Source organism: Gnatocerus cornutus, chromosome 9, assembly GCF_029298725.1.
Source record: "Gnatocerus cornutus isolate USDA-ARS CGAHR chromosome 9, icGnaCorn1.1, whole genome shotgun sequence".
Classification (NCBI taxonomy): domain Eukaryota; kingdom Metazoa; phylum Arthropoda; class Insecta; order Coleoptera; family Tenebrionidae; genus Gnatocerus; species Gnatocerus cornutus.
The window spans coordinates 7646518-7664501 of record NC_142241.1 but is presented as its reverse complement, the minus strand read 5'-3'; the positions used below and the strand labels follow the sequence as shown (position 1 = coordinate 7664501).

General features: G+C 41.8%; 3 protein-coding genes across 52 annotated transcripts in view; 1 reads left to right on the top strand and 2 right to left on the bottom strand.

The window, feature by feature from the left end:
• Dscam1 (Down syndrome cell adhesion molecule 1) overlaps positions 1-15761 on the top strand; it is a 34213-nt gene extending 18452 nt beyond the window's left edge. For 26 of the 50 annotated variants that reach the window (XM_088044546.1, XM_088044509.1, XM_088044524.1 and 23 more), the window contains exons 9-25: positions 867-1154; positions 7991-8110; positions 8161-8334; positions 8383-9441; positions 9492-9647; positions 9695-10006; positions 10051-10552; positions 10598-10774; positions 10822-10988; positions 11981-12172; positions 12358-12525; positions 12740-12841; positions 13085-13303; positions 13356-13661; positions 13775-13786; positions 14019-14079; positions 14708-15761. In XM_088044546.1, coding sequence (XP_087900672.1) covers positions 867-1154; positions 7991-8110; positions 8161-8334; positions 8383-9441; positions 9492-9647; positions 9695-10006; positions 10051-10552; positions 10598-10774; positions 10822-10988; positions 11981-12172; positions 12358-12525; positions 12740-12841; positions 13085-13303; positions 13356-13661; positions 13775-13786; positions 14019-14079; positions 14708-14765 — 4073 coding nt within the window. In that variant the 3' untranslated portion in view covers positions 14766-15761. Of the gene's footprint in view, positions 1-866; positions 1155-1227; positions 1516-1911; positions 2200-3017; positions 3306-3693; positions 3979-4003; positions 4289-4978; positions 5267-5294; positions 5583-5609; positions 5895-6050; positions 6339-7990; positions 8111-8160; positions 8335-8382; positions 9442-9491; positions 9648-9694; positions 10007-10050; positions 10553-10597; positions 10775-10821; positions 10989-11792; positions 11952-11980; positions 12173-12357; positions 12526-12739; positions 12842-13084; positions 13304-13355; positions 13662-13774; positions 13787-14018; positions 14080-14707 lie in introns of all 50 variants that reach the window. The other 24 variants (XM_088044555.1, XM_088044552.1, XM_088044515.1 and 21 more) reach the window with 12 other exon arrangements.
• Positions 15762-16281: 520 nt separating this feature from the next.
• NP15.6 (NADH dehydrogenase [ubiquinone] 1 beta subcomplex subunit NP15.6) lies at positions 16282-16880 on the bottom strand. The gene has a single exon (XM_088045253.1). It carries the CDS (start codon positions 16795-16797, stop codon positions 16366-16368), a length of 432 nt encoding a protein of 143 aa, XP_087901379.1. The 5' UTR covers positions 16798-16880; the 3' UTR covers positions 16282-16365.
• Positions 16881-16941: 61 nt separating this feature from the next.
• On the bottom strand, positions 16942-17745 carry LOC148168467 (coenzyme Q-binding protein COQ10 homolog A, mitochondrial). The gene is made up of 2 exons (XM_088045251.1): positions 17455-17745; positions 16942-17407 (listed from the first exon to the last, which is right to left on the bottom strand). Exons 1-2 carry the CDS (start codon positions 17595-17597, stop codon positions 16960-16962), a joined length of 591 nt encoding a protein of 196 aa, XP_087901377.1. The 5' UTR covers positions 17598-17745; the 3' UTR covers positions 16942-16959.
• Between the last annotated feature and the right edge of the window lie 239 nt (positions 17746-17984).

Below are 17984 nucleotides of genomic sequence, written 5' to 3'. Positions count from 1 at the left end.
ATAGAATCAGTTCGCCGGAGAGTCCTGATAAATAACAGTCTTTCAATACCGCAATCAAACTCCCACCTTATTGGATCACAAATTAATATTTTAACCGTACGAGCTATCATAGGTTGAGGGGCGGGCCAATACATGTAGTGGGAATGAGAGAGTGCTTTTTTGTTTGAATTCTTATCATGCTATTATTTCTGATTTATTACAAGAGCCAATGAATTCGATTCTTTTTTTGTACATGACGGAAATTTAACCAGTAAACAGTTTCGAATCCAGCCAATGAAAAATCACGCAAGAAATAATCGCTCCAGTTGGTTGTTCGTGTTGTTTTTTTGTTATAAAAAATACTTTGATAAGTACAAGCCGAGCCAATGAAATAATTCTTTATCCGTGTTAATCCGATTTCACTCCCTTTCTCCATTTTAGAACGAAGGAAAGGTGGATCTTCAAATTCATCTATAAAATCGAATTATCATTGTATTTTTTTTAATGAAACTTTATACTATTGGTGTTTTTAACGTAACGACATGTAGAAATGAAAAAAAAATCCTCATCTGCATATTGTTTAAAGCGTGAGATGTCTTCTGGATCTTAAATTACAGTCTCGCCAAAGACTCGAGTATTGTCGCTTCTTTAATTTTTCTGATTTTACTCAAATATCCATTTCCTCTATATCGAGCAAACAAGCCTTTCGTTGGCATGCAACCAATCTGAGATTTATTCGAGTTCTGCAGCAAACTTTTTGTGTTCAGCGGCGTGTTCTTGTCGCTCGTTTTCAACAGTACATATGCAGCGATTGATTTCTTGATTTCCTGATATTTAAAGTTGAACCACTTTTAATATTTTCTATTCACTCTTAAGTTTTTTGACAGTACCACCCCAAATAAACCCCTTTGATTTTGGAGAAGAGGCTGTTAACGCTGGTGACATAGTAATAGCCACTTGTGTAGTACCAAAGGGCGATCTCCCTATTAAAATCAGTTGGATGTTAAACAGCAAACCCATTGGTCAATTCGATGGTATTTCTACAAGCAAGACGAACAAAAGAGTCAGTCAAGTTACTATAGACTCGGCGGAGGCGTACCACAGCGGACAGTACAAGTGCCTTGCTGAGAACAAAGCAGGCGTTACGGAGTATTCTGCATTTTTAAATGTCAATGGTACTTTAGTTATTATATACCTATTAACCTCCCTCTCCTGTTGCATTTTCTCACCGTTTTTCCCGATTTTTAGTACCTCCCCAGATTCAGTTCTTCGACTTTGGCGATGAAGCTATCAACTCTGACGACGTTGTCATGGTCAGTTGTTTGGTGACGAAGGGTGATTTGCCTATTACAATCCGTTGGACTTTCAATAACAAACCTGTGGATTCCCGCGACGGTATTTCAGTAATCAACACGAGTAAACGAGGTAGTCAGATGACCATTGAGTCAGTACAGGCACACCACAGAGGAGAGTACAAGTGTTTGGCCGAGAACAAGGCAGGAGCTGCGGATCACTCTGCCTTTTTAAATGTTAATGGTACTTTATACTGTTTCTTCACACCTTCTTTTTTTACCCAGTTCTCCCTCAAATCATGCCCTTCGACTTCGGCGAAGAACCCGTTAATTCCGGCGATATGACTACAGTTCAGTGTGCTGTCATCAAAGGTGACTTTCCTATAAATATCACGTGGGCCCTCAATAACCAATCAATTGGTGATTTCTCTGGGATCACTGTTTCAAAGATCAACAAACGGATCAGCAGTTTGAGTATTGAATCAGTGGAAGCGATGCACTCGGGGATATTCACTTGTTCTGCTGTTAACAAAGCTGGATCTACTCACTACTCGACGGTTTTGAACGTAAATGGTATCTACTGATTTAGTTTTGACTCCTAACACCCCCTGCGCACTGTTAAAGTACATTTCTTCCATAGTTCCACCCCAAATCTTGCCTTTTGATTTCGGTGACGATCAGTTCAACTCCGGTGATATGACGTCAGCTTCGTGTTCAGTAAGCAAAGGAGATTTACCACTCACGATCTTCTGGGTTTTTAACGGGAAAACTGTCGATCATGGCGATGGAATTGTCGTTAGTCTTGTGAATAAACGATTGAGTACTTTGAGTATAGAGTCAGTGGCGGCGGAGCACGTCGGAGAGTACAGTTGCGTCGCTACCAACGCTGCTGGAGAAGCCCGACAATCAGCGATTTTGCATGTTAATGGTACGACTTTCATAGGTTTATAGTACACGTATCCTAGACCTTTACCTTTACCATGGGCCTCGAATCTTCTGTGGAAACCTCTCGATCATACGTTACGTACATTATTCCAGTGGCACCTCAAATTTTGCCTTTTGATTTCGGCGAAGAATCGGTTAATTCCGGGGATGTGGCATCGCTTCAATGTACTGTTTTCAAAGGGGATTTACCGATTAAAATAATGTGGCTACACAACAACAAAACAGTCGAAGCGAATGATGGTATCATCATTTCGAAAGTTGGCAAGAAAGTCAGCTCTTTGATGATAGAGTCAGTGCAGGAAGAACACTCTGGAAGTTACACGTGCCTGGCTAAGAACAGAGCAGGAAGCTCGAGTTACTCGACTGTATTAAACGTTAACGGTACTTTTAACAAACTATTGGTAACCTAAGTCACTCTTTTGTTCTTGAAAGTTGACAATTCTTACAGTTCCTCCCCAAATTTTACCTTTCGATTTTGGAGAAGAATCCGTAAATTCTGGAGATCTCGCTTCTCTTCAATGCTCAGTTTATAAAGGTGATCTTCCGATCAACATTACGTGGCTTCATAACAACATTTCTATTGATAACAAGGAAGGAATTCTGATATCGAAAGCTGGGAAGAAAGTTAGCGCTGTTACGATAGATTCAGTACAAGCAGAGCACGTTGGCACCTACACTTGCATAGCTCAGAACAGAGCCGGATTTAATAGTTTCTCGGCGTATTTACGTGTTAACGGTAAATTATAGTATTGTACCTAACTATATCATCCTTTCCCCTTTTTTACCAGTTGTTTGTCATAGTTGCCCCTCAAATCCACCATTTCGACTTCGGCGAAGAACCCGTTAATTCCGGCGATCTCGTATCTCTAACTTGTTCCGTCTTCAAAGGGGATTTACCTATTAATATCACATGGTACCACAACAATCAAAATGTGTACCACTTCCAGAACATTCTGGTAACCAATGCGGGTAGAAAAATCAGCACTATTAGTATTGACTCAGTCCAGGCAGAGCACGCTGGGAACTACACTTGTATTGCTGAGAACAGAGCTGGAAAGTTCTCATACTCGGCAGAGTTGTTGGTGAATGGTACCTTTATTTGTTAATTTAGACTTTGTTTTGTTCACTTTCAAACACCCTCGACTTTCCAGTGATCCCTCAAATTTTACCGTTTAGTTTCGGGGACGAGGCCATGAACACTGGTGACTCCACTTCTTTGACTTGTACGATTACAAAAGGGGATCTTCCGGTTACTTTTGTATGGTCCCACAATAATAGGACTTTGAGCAACGACGGTAACATCGCCGTGTTGAAAATGAGCAGGAAGATCAGTACTTTGAGTTTTGATTCGGTACAGGCGGAACACATTGGAGTTTATACCTGTACCGCTCAAAATGCGGCGGGTTCCACAAGTCACGACGCATTTTTAAAAGTTAATGGTACAGTGTGCTTTTGTTTAGTACCTTTTTGCCTTTAGTTACACCCCAAATCCTACATTTCGACTTTGGTGAAGACCCCATCAACACCGGCGAGTCCACGTCTTTAACTTGTTCCATCAATAAAGGGGATTTGCCCATTGAAATTTCATGGACACTTAACAACGATACTGTCCACGACCCCACGATTTCCGTCATTAGAGTCAACAAGAAAATCAGTACCCTAAGTATAGAGTCAGTGCAAGCTGAGCACATCGGAGAATACACTTGTATCGCGACGAATAGAGCTGGATCAACGAGCTACTCCACATTCTTGCATGTTAACGGTACTTACTTGTTTACTACTTCCAGTACCACCCGTCATTTTACCTTTCGAGTTCGGTGACGAACAAATTTACTCTGGGGACACTGTGTCGGTAGCCTGTTCGGTTCTCAAAGGCGATTTCCCGTTGAATATTACGTGGTTGTTCAACAAAGTAGTCGTACATCAACCAGGCATCACCATCAACAAAGTTAACAAGAAGCTCAACACTTTGAGTATTGATAGTGTTAGTGCCGAGCACTCAGGAGAGTACACCTGCAGAGCCGAAAACCTGGCAGGATTCGCCACTTATTCCGCCAAATTGTACATCCATGGTACTTATTTTTTATTGTTTTGTCTGTAGTACTTCCTCACATCACTCCCTTTGAGTTCGAAGGCGAATTAAACACCGGAGACAACGTCCAATTGAATTGTCATGTCAGCAAAGGCGACACTCCTCTGAATATCACGTGGTTACTTAACGATAGACCTATTGGTGCTTCTTCTGGGGTCAATATGATGCCAATTGGGAGTCGGACCAACTTGTTGAATATTAATTCGGTCGACAGGGAACACGCAGGGGTGTACACGTGCAGCGCGGTAAATCTAGGGGGCCACGCGTCGCACAGCGCTAATCTTTTTATCAATGGTATCTTTTCTGAGTAGTTGCACTTTTCAGTTTTTTTCCATTTTTTATTAGTTGGTTTTCACAGTTCCACCCCAAATTGTGCACTTTGATTTCGGGGATGAACCAATCAATTCCGGGGAGTTGGTTTCTGTCATCTGCACGATTAACAAAGGCGACTTTCCTATTGAAATCTCCTGGTTCTTAAACAACGTCACCGCTAGTGAAATTCACGGTGTTTCCGTTCTTCGTACCAACAAACGTATCAGTCAACTCAGTATAGATTCAGTCCAGGCAGAGCACGCAGGCGAGTTCACGTGTTCTGCGAAGAACCCCGCTGGAACCACAAGTTACTCGGCAATTTTACACGTGAATGGTACCACTTTTGTTTTGTTTACAGTACCCCCTCAGATTATTCCTTTCGATTTTACCGATGATCCTGTCAATTCCGAAGACATGTCTTCACTCACCTGCACTGTTAGCAAAGGAGACTTTCCTATTAAGATCTCGTGGACTTTGAACAATCGTTCTGTTGAAACCATCCAAGGAATCTCAGTAATGCGCACAAATAAAAGAATCAGTCAGTTGAGCATCGAGTCCGTTCAAGCCGAGCACGCTGGAGAATTCACTTGCCATGCTAAGAACTCCGCTGGAACCACCACCTATTCCGCTACTTTACACGTGAACGGTACCTTCTTAATTCGCTTTCTTTGTAGTACCACCCCAAATCACTCCTTTTGACTTCTCCGAAAACCCAGTCAACTCTGAAGAAATGTCTTCAATTTTCTGTACCGTGGCCAAAGGCGACTTCCCTATTGTCATAACGTGGATTCTTAACAATCGCCCCATTGAGTCGTACCAAGGGATTTCAGTCATGCGAACCAACAAACGAATCAGTCAACTAAGCATAGACTCGGTAAACGCTGAGCACGCTGGAGAATACACTTGCGTGGCGAAGAATAAAGCCGGCGCAGCTCAACATTCGTCGTTCTTGCACGTTAACGGTACTTTCACGTTTTTTTTTTCTTTAGTTCTACCTCACATTACTCCCTTTAATTTCGACGGAGAGGCAAATAGAGGAGATAGCGTGCAAGTGTCTTGTTACGTTAGCAAAGGAGACATGCCGGTGAGGTTTTCCTGGGTTTTGAATGGGAAACCTGCGGACAAATCGCTGGGAATTGGTGTATCAGCTTTTGGAAAAAAGACATCTGTGTTGAATATTGACTCAGTGGATGAGCATCATGCTGGAAATTACACTTGTTTAGCTTCGAACCGAGCAGGGATTGCCACATACACGACGAAGCTTATAGTGAAGGGTAGATAGTCCTGATTTTTCCTTTTGCTCCCGAGTTTTCCCTTTTAGTTTGTTGTGAATACTGACGCTCATCAAACGGTCTCTTCTGTTGTATCAAAAATCGCTTTCTGAGTGGTACCTCCGATCATTTCTTCTACCGTTTTGTTTCTGCCTTTAGTGGTCCCAAGAATCACTCCTTTTTACTTCGAGGATAATCCCGTGCATTCTGGTCAATATCTACAAGTCAGCTGTTTAGCCCCTGAAGGCGATTTACCGATCACAATCAAATGGATGTTAAACGGAAGAGAATTGGATAATTTCCCCGAGATTTCCACCTCCAAAATGGGAAAACGCAGCTCCATTCTAGCAATAGAATCCGTCTCTTATGTCCACGCAGGAAATTACACTTGTCTAGCCAAAAACCGCGCCGGGAGCGCCCGATTCATGACGGAACTACAAGTGAATGGTTCATTTAACTTTTTTTGATTTAGTTGTTTATGTTGCAATTTTCCCAGTTCCTCCCCAGATCACGCACTTTGATTTCGGCGACCCCGCCAACTCCGGAGACACAGTTTCGGTGTTTTGTATCGTGAACAAAGGGGATTTTCCCATTAACATCACGTGGACTCTGAATGATCAACCAGTGGAAAGAGTTGATGGTATCACGGTGATTAGAACCAGCAAGAGGATTGTTCAATTAAATATCGACTCTGTGCAAGCTGAGCATTCTGGGAAATACGTTTGTTCGGCTGGGAACCTCGCGGGGGTTGGCGATTTAGCTGCGTATCTTCGAGTCAATGGTACTTAGATTAGATGTCTTTTTTCCTAGTTTTGCCGAAACTCCTTCCGTTTTCTTTTGGGGATGAACCCTCGTATATGGGGGACTCCACGACGGTGCAGTGTAGCGTGTCCAGCGGGGATTTGCCTGTTAAGTTTTCTTGGGCTTTAAATGGGAAGCCTCTGACTAACATCCAAGGGGTTTCTATCACTTCTTTGGGTAAAAAAAGTTCCGTGGTTAGTATTGAGTCTGTTGCTGAACACCACACGGGAAACTATTCATGTTTAGCAGAAAATCGCGCCGGCGTCGCATCTCATTCTTCTATGTTGATAGTCAAGGGTAATTTTCACTTTTTCTTTAGTTGCACCCCGCATCATCCCCTTTTATTTCGAAGAAAATCCCCTCCATTCCGGTCAGTACGCCCAAATCAACTGTCTAGTAGCCGAAGGAGACCTCCCCATAGTTATAGAATGGAGCTTGAACGGAATCTCCGTCCAAAACTACCCAGAGATATCAATTGCTAAAGTTGGAAAAAGAAGTTCCATGTTGACTATAGAATCAGTGTCTTACTCAAGCGCCGGAAATTACACTTGCCACGGAAAAAACCGCGCAGGAACCACCGACTACTCGACGCAACTTCTAGTTAACGGTTAACACTTTACTTGTTTGCCACTCTCCTTCTTTTCCTTCTTTAAGTCGGTTTGTCTTTTCAGTTTTGCCCCGCATTGTCCCATTTAGTTTCGGTGATTCGCCCGTGAATTCCGGACAAACAGCTCAAGTGACTTGTTTAGTATCAGAGGGCGATCTTCCTTTGAACATAAGTTGGAGTTTTCAAGGAAGTGATGTCGAAGGTGTTGTCACGACTCAGATTGGTAAAAAGGCGAGTTCACTTCTTATAGATTCAGTGTCGGAAGTTCAGAGTGGAAATTACACTTGCACTGCTCAGAATCGCGCCGGAGCTAGCCATTATACGGCGTCTCTTGATGTCTATGGTACACTTAATTTTTGTCTAATCGACTTCTACAATTGTCTTTGTTGCACGAGGAGGCGGTCTCAGCTGCACCCTTTCTCCTTCTAACTCCTTCACGCTTCCTTAAGCTGAGACCTAGGGGTCCCGTTTTCCACTTCCTGTGCACTTTTCTTTAATTTGAACTTTGCATGCTTTTCTTTAGTTGTCCTTTCACATTCTCAGTTTTGGAAGACTCCAATTTGTCACTCTAATGCATGGTGTTGGAGATCTTCAAAAATTAGATTTTTTGGCAATAATGCATGCTTCAGACAAAATTATTAGGGTTTCAAGTGGAACTCTGAACGTGACACTAATCAAATATCGTTTTTAGTGCCACCGAGGTGGATTTTAGAGCCCACTGATAAAGCTTTTGCACAAGGCTCTGACGCCGCTGTTGAATGTAAAGCCGATGGGTTCCCCAAGCCTGTAGTGACATGGAAGAGGGCGACTGGTTAGTAGTTGGTACTGACCATACTCTTGGAAACTAATTTGTCATTATAGGGGTATCACCTGGCGATTACAAAGACTTTAAACCCAACAATCCCGATATTAAAGTCGAGGACGGTACTCTTACTATTAATAACATTCAAAAAACCAATGAAGGGTACTATTTATGTGAGGCTGTTAATGGTATTGGCTCTGGTCTATCAGCGGTGATCCAAATCAGCGTCCAAGGTACTTTTCTAATTATACCCCAAACTATGACTAACCCCTCTGTTGCAGCTCCCCCTCAATTTGATATTAAGTTAAGGAACCAAACCTCACGCAGAGGTGACCCCGCTGTATTGCAATGCGAAGCTAAAGGCGAAAAACCCATTGGTATCTTATGGAATATCAATAATAAGCGCTTGGAACCGAAAGGTGATAACCGGTACACCATCAGAGAGGAAATCCTAGCCAATGGAGTACTCTCTGGACTCAGTATCAAACGCACGGAACGTTCAGACTCCGCCTTGTTCACTTGCGTGGCCACGAATGCTTTTGGTAGTGATGATACCAGTATCAACATGATTGTCCAAGAAGTTCCCGAAGTTCCATACGGTTTGAAAGTCTTAGATAAGTCAGGACGCACGGTACAGCTCTCTTGGGTCGCTCCATACGATGGAAACTCACCAATAACTAGATACATGATCGAATACAAACAGAGTAAAGTCAGTTGGGAAGGCAACACTGAACGCGTGTTGGTACCCGGTGATCAAACAGAAGCTGGAGTCTTCACCCTTCGACCCGCGACAACATACCACATCAGAATTGTTGCAGAAAATGAAATCGGTTCTAGCGAGCCTTCTGATACTGTTACCATAATCACCGCTGAGGAAGTCCCCGGAGGACCACCAACCAGTATTCGGGTTGAAACCGACGACCAACATTCTTTAGTCGTATATTGGAAACCTCCCGTTCGAGATGAATGGAATGGAGACATCTTAGGGTACTACGTTGGTTACAGACTTGCGAACTCCGAAAAGCCGTATCTTTTCGAAACTGTTGAATTCAGTCGCGAAGAAGGAAAAGAACACCATTTGAAAATTTCCAATTTGAAGACGTACACCCAGTATTCGGTGGTGGTGCAAGCGTTCAATAAAGTGGGAGCTGGACCGTTATCTGACGACATTAAAGCGTACACTGCTGAAGGAGTACCAGAACAGCCTCCAGATAAGGCCACTTGTACCACTCTCACAGCTCAGACTATTCGTGTTTCATGGGTTTCTCCACCCCTCACTGCCGCCAATGGTGTCATCAAAGGCTACAAAGTCGTTTATGGACCTTCCGATTCTTGGTTTGGTAAGTTGTACTTAAAATGGTACGACCTTGGTACTATTCTCTTTTTCTAGATGAGAACACCAAAGATACTAAGATCACTGCAGCTAGTGAAACAATTCTTCACGGTTTGAAGAAGTACACCAACTACAGCATGGAAGTCTTAGCATACACCTCCGGAGGTGACGGAGTGCGTACCACGCCTATTCACTGTCAAACTGAGCAAGATGGTACGATTACGATATTGGAAATACCTCGTTTCATTCTTTTCTTTTAGTTCCCGAGGCCCCTGTGTCAGTTAAGGCGCTAGTGATGTCAGCTGACGCTATTTTGGTTAGTTGGAAGCCTCCAGTTGAGCCCAACGGTATCGTTGAATGCTACACCGTCTACTACAAACCAGCAACCGAAGGATCGGCTGACGAAAAACCCAACTCTCAGAAAATCACACCAAATCTTAGAAACCAAAACTTGAGCTACCAAGCGAAAAACCTCGACAGTAGTTTGAAATACGAGTTCTGGGTGACTGCCGCTACCACCATCGGCGAGGGGCAAGCGTCGAAGAAAGTCACCGTCTCGCCAAATACCAGCGGTAATCATAAAGTTTTCAGGTGACAAATTCAACTCTTTTTACAGTTCCAGCTAAAATCGCCTCTTTCGACGACACCTTCACCACGACCTACAAAGAAGACGTTACTTTACCATGTCTAGCGGTTGGAATGCCACCACCAGCGATCACCTGGAAAATCAAAGGAATCCCTTTTACGTCTAATGACAAAATCAGGCAACAACCTGATGGCTCTCTTTTTATCCGTGATGTTAGCAGGAACAACGCCGGAGAGTATTCGTGCCATGTTGAAAACGACTTTGGCCAAGATTCAGTAACGCATCAATTGATTGTTAATGCGCCACCTCACGCTCCTCAAGTGTCTTTGACTTCTACCACCACAAATTCGTTGACTCTGAAAATGAAACCTCACGAATCCGACGTTGAGCCTATTCACGGCTACACGATTCATTACAAACCGGAGTTTGGTGATTGGGAAACAGTGCAGGTGGGACCAACTATTGAAAAATACACTTTGGAGAAGCTTCTTTGTGGTACAAGATACCAAGTGTACATCAAGGCTTACAACAGGTGAGTGTGAAAATAGAGTGACGTTTTTTTTATTTAGTTTGGCAGCATTGGTACTGGTGATCCATCTGACACGTTGAACCCACGAACTCGCGGAGAGAAGCCCATCATTCCCAGCGCGGACAAGTTTATTGAGGTCTCATCTAACAGCATCACTCTTCACTTGGGTGCTTGGTCGGATGGTGGATGTCCTATGCTCTACTTCGTCATTGAACACAAAAAGAAGTGGGTTTGGTAGGTGGTAAAGAAAAAGACTCACTGGTTGTTTTTAGGACAAGCTCGGAATGGATCCAAGTTTCAAATAACGTGAAGTTGGGACAGAATTTTGTTCTTTTGGATTTGGATCCAGCGGTGTGGTACCATTTACGCGTCACTGCGCACAACAACGCTGGTTTTAATGTTGCCGAGTATGAGTTTGCGACACTCACCGTTACCGGAGGTAACTTGAATGTGACATAGTGGGCGCCATCGTGTTGGCTCTGGCGCCCATGGCAGTTTTGTCGTTTTTACGTGGCGCGGGGCAAAATAAAAAATTTTGTATTTTTGTAAACTTTTCGACTTTAAAATAAAAGCAACACTTTTCTGGAAATACTATTAGCGGTCTATTTCGTAACTTGCTGTCATGAACATCGATGTCTAAACATCCATGTTTGCGCGGCACTTTCCCAAACATCACCCCTGAATTGCCCTATACTGTAAAATAGAGTTTACTGACCGCGACAGGTCCTAAAAATTCATGACAAATGTTTTTTTCTATGAATAGTACAATATTTATTTGATTTCCCGCATTTTGTTGGAAGAATTTAGGTATAACATTTTCGCAAATCGCAAATCAGTTCAATAAATATTTTTTATCATTTTTGTTTATGGAATTACTTTGATTACATGTCTTTTTATTTTCAATTTTCTTAAACATTTAATTGTTTTTGCTCACAACAATAGATCTTTTTAAACGCGCATGTTGGGCTAAAGCAGCTGTTTACCAACATACATTTTTGAACATCAATCTGCGAATGCGTAACATCGTCCGTTTAGGCAAATTTAGGGAATAATGTTCCTGAACACAGATGTCAAGCGTTACAGAATAGACCCCTTAAAGCTAGAATTGTTTTGTTGCCCTGTTGCCCCCGTGGAAAAAACGGCAATAGCTGTGTTTGTTGTGTTTATGCTTCCAGTCAAGTGTACGCAATAGTACCTGAATGTAGAAACCGCGTGGGTGCCAACGAGTCTGTTTTCGTTTCAGGTACTATTGCCCCGGCCCGTGAAATTCCCAAAGAGGACGCAATTCAAAAAATCCTGGCGAACCTAAACCTAGTAGTCCCCGTAGTGGCGGCAGTTCTGGTCATAATTGTTGCCATTATTGTGATTTGTGTATTGCGAGGCAAAGGAAATTACCATAAAGGTAAAGTCGCTGTTTTTTCTGTATTCTAGGTACAATCGCGCCAATTAGTGAATCGCCCGGTGTTAAGATGCTGTTTCCCTGGATACCCGACTGGGTCGACTTGAATATTGCTGTGCCAGTAGCTGCTACAGTAGTTGTTGTCGTTGTCGGCATTGTCGTGATTTGCGTGGCTCTCTCTCGCAGGGCTAACGGTCCTTTGCAAACTCGACTCCGAAGCGATTGTATGTCATAATTTTCATCATCACTCACACACAAATGGCAAATTACGATAACTGAATATATCGCGAGGCACGCTTTTGCACTTGCTCACCGCCACGGGAGTGTACCGTCGCTATTTGGTTATTTTAATTGGTCATCTGTGGCCATGGCCCTGCGCCTGCACTTTTTGCAACCATTTTGTTTACAGACGACGTCGTCTACAACCAGTCCGTCAATGCGTCCTCCACTTTGGACAAGCGTCGCCCCGATCTCAGAGACGAACTTGGTTACATCGCGCCTCCTAACAGGAAATTACCACCTGTACCCGGATCTAATTACAATACTTGTGACAGGATCAAGCGAGGTAGCGTTTTAAGTAAGAATTAACCATCGCTTCTTAGGCATGATTTTAATTTCATTTCATTTTATGTATATTTTTTTCATTGCTGTGCAGTCGCAAATGACTGTCGAACACTAACGCGCTGTGTTTTATTATTTTAATGATAATTTTGCTGTTTCTATGTCATCTCGTGCGAGCGAGTATTCATTCCATGCAAGGTACAAATGCTTGATTCTTAAATGTGCAATAGGAGCTCATTATCGTTCTCATTCTACCTGGGATCCGAGGAGACATTTGTACGAAGAACTCAGGAGTAGAAGGGGTTCGAACGAAACTGTACATGCTCACAGAGGTAAAAATCTAACGTTACAGATTGGTTTGTGAGCTTTCGTGCTTCTACTTACTAACACTAGATTTGTCTTCTGTCCGCGTGCGCTAACAGGTTTGCGACATGTTTTAGAATAATTAAGTGTTTGCTTGCGCATTGTTTGCTTTCCCATCTGCCACCTGTACTAACTATAGAGTAGAAGCCCATCAGGTTATTGGTTGCTGTTCAACATTTTGAAGTGCGGATTAAAATGAATTGACTTTTTAGGAATGGACGACGAAATCTGCCCCTACGCAACCTTCCACCTTCTGGGCTTCCGCGAAGAAATGGATCCAAGCAAAGCGATGCAATTTCAAACTTTCCCGCACCCACACTCAGGAACCATGGGACCATCGGGGATGAACACACCCCATCAAATCCACTCACGCTCAGGCTCACAATCGATGCCGCGCCAAAATAGACGATATGACAGAGTCGGTTCTCAAGGTAGCGCCATCAAAATGTTGAGATTCCGGTGAGATAGCACCGTTGGTTGCAGGAAATGGTAGTATCTACTCGCCGGGTCCAGAATACGACGATCCTGCGAACTGCGCCCCCGAAGACGAGCAATACGGTTCTCAATACGGCGGCTACGGAGCTCCCTACGACCAATATGGCAGCCGAGGTTCTATCGGCCGTCGCTCATTGGGTTCTCTAAGACTGCAGCCGAACAATACCAGCCCTGAGCCGCCTCCACCACCACCACGCAACCACGATCCATCGTTTAACGATTCGAAGGACAGTAACGAGATTTCAGAGGCCGAATGTGACCGAGACCAACTGATCAACAGTAGAACTTATGGAGGTAAGGATTTAACACGGTCGGCCGCTTTTTCTGTCACACGTATAAAACTCTAACAAAAGAATTGGCCGTAAATTTCCATAAAATCCAAATTCTAAATCTTGATCTGTTTTCAGAAAATGAGCAGGGTAAGTGAGTTGTTTGACCGTAATCTATTAGGATTAGATAAGGTTCTTCAACTCATTGATCATTCATCTGAATCACTATTGGTTGTTTTGCATGAAATTAATTGTGTGTTAACTGCATGGAAAAAAGTTTCTTTATTTCAACATTGCATACTTTGTTTTTGATTCTTTTTTGTTTTGAGCTAGATAAGCAGTGACGTTTTGTGGTCGTGTAGTAAGTGTGGTTTGTTTTCAGTAATGAGAGGTAGTTCAAAGGATGGCATGTCTCACGAGGAAATGCGCAAACTGATTGAAAGGTCAGTACACACAATACCCAGCACCCATAAAAACATTTGATACTTAACGGTGATCATCGTGTTGTCGAAAGGAAAATGTACTGTCTAAGGTTGCCATGAGTTTTTTATGGATGTTCAGTTTTCTGTAAATTTTAACAGTTTCTTCAAAAAATGGCCATCTGACGTATTTTGAAAAATGGTGGATGCGCCGGGTCAAGACCGCTCATCTAAAATTTTATCTAACAAATTGATGATGGCTGACCAAACTCCGAGGCTAAGATGAGTTGTTGATGGTATCAAAATGGAGGATGCTCCAGGGCGTTTTATTTGTGTGTTTTTTTTACTTTGAATCCTGTCAAATGGCAATTTTAGACAGTCGATTCCAAAAACACCCCACATCGCTGCACTACATTTTGTGATGGCTTTGTGATAATAATGTTTGTTACTTTCATGAATTCCTCTCAATAGGAAACTGTAAGTGTGTACTGCAAAGTAAGCTTTTTCCGATATGTGTTCTTTTTGCACTGTTCTCTTTGTTTCGTTCATGTTTGTGTACACTAATTTCTACTAATTTTGTGATTTCTTTGTGTTTTATTTTGTGTTGATGTCTTTCCTCTTCGTGAATGAGTGTGTTATTTGTCTTTTTTAGAAACGAAACAGGCCAAGCAAACGGCGGACTCACAGCCTACGATACTGTGGCAGTGTAACTTGTAAAGAAGAGACGCTTACCTCCGATTTAACGATCACATCTCTTAGTTCTCCATAAGCTTGACCCAGAGATCTGATTATTAAATTCGCTCCAACATCACGGTATTTGTACAAAATATTCACACCAACCTTGGAGACTGACACTTTGTTTTCGATTTCCATGACTTTGTTTTAAGGAGTAGCACAAAAATTGGCTTTTTGGACATTTCCGTGAATATTTAGTGTGGATACCTCTATGTATTTCGTTCGTACCAAATATTTATTTTCGTTGCGGATCGCCGCCAAAACGAATACGTACACATTTTGCCAACGTTTTTTGATATTAGCAGCAGTTTTTTGGTTGATTCGTTGTACAGTGGCTCAATGTGTCATGTGATATTTTGAGGTTTGTGAATAATTTTTATTTAATTGGGTTTAGTGTCTGCAGTGGTGCCAAAATTTTTTTCTGCTGTGGACGTTAGCTTTGTTTCTTGTTTTTTTTTTCGGATAGGTTAGGTAAAGTTGGCGATATGGTTTCGTTATTTTTGTGCTGTACAAGTGTTGAAGGTTGTGCATCGCCAGCTTGTAATTACGTGTAATTAGCTTTTTCCCGCGCTGGCGATCTTTTTATCTTAGTTTTTCCCCGGTGACCATCGAAGTTATTCAAAATTAGATCGTCAGCGACCTCTTTTTCATAGCTGAATTACTCTAATTGTTTTAGCCGCTAGATTTATGAAGATATATCAGTGTTTCTATCTTAATGCATGTTCGTCAAATATATACCAGTAGATGTATAAATACAGTTTTCGGATTATTTAGATAACTCAGAGCTAATTTTATTCACCTAATACTCGGCTTCAATTACTGTAGTTTAAAAATATCAGTAGTGTAGGTGTTTATCCAAACCTAATCGTGGCATTTTAGACGGAGATTAACTTTTAGTACGGATTTCTGGTCTATTTTACACGACCTGCAAGTTCCTAAGGTAGCAATCGTGGTAAAATACACACAGACAACACTATTATTTGTCATTGAATATTTACTAGTCAATTTTATTTCTTCTCTCGATTCTCTGGAAAATCTCAGTGGAATGACAAGTAATGTTTGTTTCGTTGTGATAATGGTTTGAAATGCCATTATAAATATAATCTTAAGTGTGCTATATATCCAGTTATAGACGTAGTGTAATACTCTTAATACTTATAATAATCATTTGTATTCTGCAATATTTTTGAATATTTACTAACCGTGTGTTTTGTATAAATTCGTTTCACGATATGCATTTTTACGTATTCTGGTGAATCTTGTGTAATTCTCTTTTACGGTTTCTGACATTATATTGTATAAACTTAAGTGCTTGTATACCAAAGTACGTTTTTGGTTAAATATACAAACTAAAAAAAAAACAGAAAAATGCTTCATTTTTTTTATCTTCCTCTGTTGGCGACCCTGTCAAAACGGGGAGTTTCCATAACAGAGCTGCCAACATCTAATCAAAAATCAAGATCCATTTGAAGGATTTAAATAAAAAACATCTTCCGTTTCGTTCATTTATTTAACATAAATAAAAATATTTACAAGCCGCGTTGCGACAACGTGCAACATTACTATAGCCCCAATTTAAATGATAATTTCCGTATCACCTAACTCTTCATCTGATGGCAACTGAATCTTCGCCGGATTGATCAAATTGGGATCCACTAACGGTAGCCCCGCTTTCTCCCTTCGCCGCAGCTCCAAAAACGCCTCTCTCTGTGCCCAATCTTTCAGGTTATAATCGGGAAGATACATCATGTAATAGCCCCCACAAACCAAGCACAAAGTCACTGAAGCAAACATGATAGCATGCATCGCCCCTCTGTCAGCTTCTTTCGAATTTTTCTCAAATCCATAACTGATCCAGTTCTTGTGTTCGACTTTTTTGCCCTCCGCGCGAATGGTGTCGGCAACAGCGGTATCGTTTGACTTTTTCGAGGTAGAGACGAGTCTTCGGTTTACTGGGGGCAAGATTCTTCGAAATAAAGCTCGTTGGAGGACTACAAACGCTGCCATTGTCGTTAAAAACAGCGAAGTGAGGTTAGGAAAGTGTTATGTCACTTTGGTTATAGATCTGTCAAGTGTCAAGTGGCAGGGATACCAACAATGAAACGCGCGAATTTTAAAAAAATACTTTATAATAAACAATTTCAAGTCATAACAAGACTAGGATCAACTTCACAGAGGTTGCAACTGGTGGACTGGGACTGATTCTTTCCCGTATCGCCTCTGAGCTTCCGTAATGAACGCACCCTCCATTTGTTGCACTAATTGGTCAAAGAAGAATGTCGCTAATTTTGAATACAGCGCTGATCTGAACTCGAAATTGATATAAAAGTCAATGATACAGCTCTGAGGGTTGCTTTTTAGGCCCTGATGGAACTTCCATCTCGTCTCCAGCATGTTGAACAGTCTCCCATCTCTACAAACAGCTCTAACTTGGTCAGGCTTGGATAAAGAAACAACCGACGTGTAGTTTTCAATAACTGGCGGAAACCCCACTTCTAAATTAGCGACCAACTCGTGGGGCTCTTGAGATATAATTTTTGACTTTGTACAAAACGGTACGAATTTTTTGTAATTTTTCACGTCAGCCACAACAGTGTACATTTGGACGTTGGAAAACCTAGAATTGACGCAATGAATAGGTTGTTGTGGAAGAAGGGAACTCACCCCACAAGTTTTCTGGCAAAATACTCTTTTCTTTTTTCGGGGAGCTTGAAGAATTGGAGAAACCGTCTTGTTGTTCTCATTTCAGTTTTTAGGTTATGTCGATAAGAGAACTTTGTGTTTCTTGTTAGGTATAACAACATCATGTCATAACGATTGAAGATTCCATGATTTTTATCACTGACAGTCGTGTTTTAGCATGTTTTGATTTAATTTTTCGTGTCTGACATAACAGTGACATTGTGAATGGTTAGGGATTTTGGTTGCGTCAGGTTTGACATTTGGGGGAGTTTTCACGTTTTCAAATAGTTTGCAGCCAAGTTCAGAGTCTTAAATAAATTGCAATTTTTTCGAAAAGGCGTTAAAGCATGGAGAGTTTTGTGAGAACATAGCAAAAAGAGTGCAGTTTTTGTTATGGGAGTTTGCCTTCTTCAGTGATATAAAAACAATTTGAAGAAACAAGGGGAGAATTATTATTTCTACAAGAGCCAGAGGGGTAAGTACTCATTAGTTATTTGTTAGATATAAGCTTT

What these genes read in the sequence shown, in the direction of transcription:
- LOC148168467 (XM_088045251.1), bottom strand. Translation starts at nt 17,597, where the DNA reads ATGATGTTGTTATACCTAACAAGAAACACAAAGTTCTCTTATCGACAT. An exon ending in TTTGCCAGAAAACTTGTGGG is followed by an intron (nt 17,408 to 17,454) that starts GTGAGTTCCCTT and finishes CGTCAATTCTAG; the next exon opens with GTTTTCCAACGTCCAAATGT.
- NP15.6 (XM_088045253.1), bottom strand. Translation starts at nt 16,797, where the DNA reads ATGGCAGCGTTTGTAGTCCTCCAACGAGCTTTATTTCGAAGAATCTTG.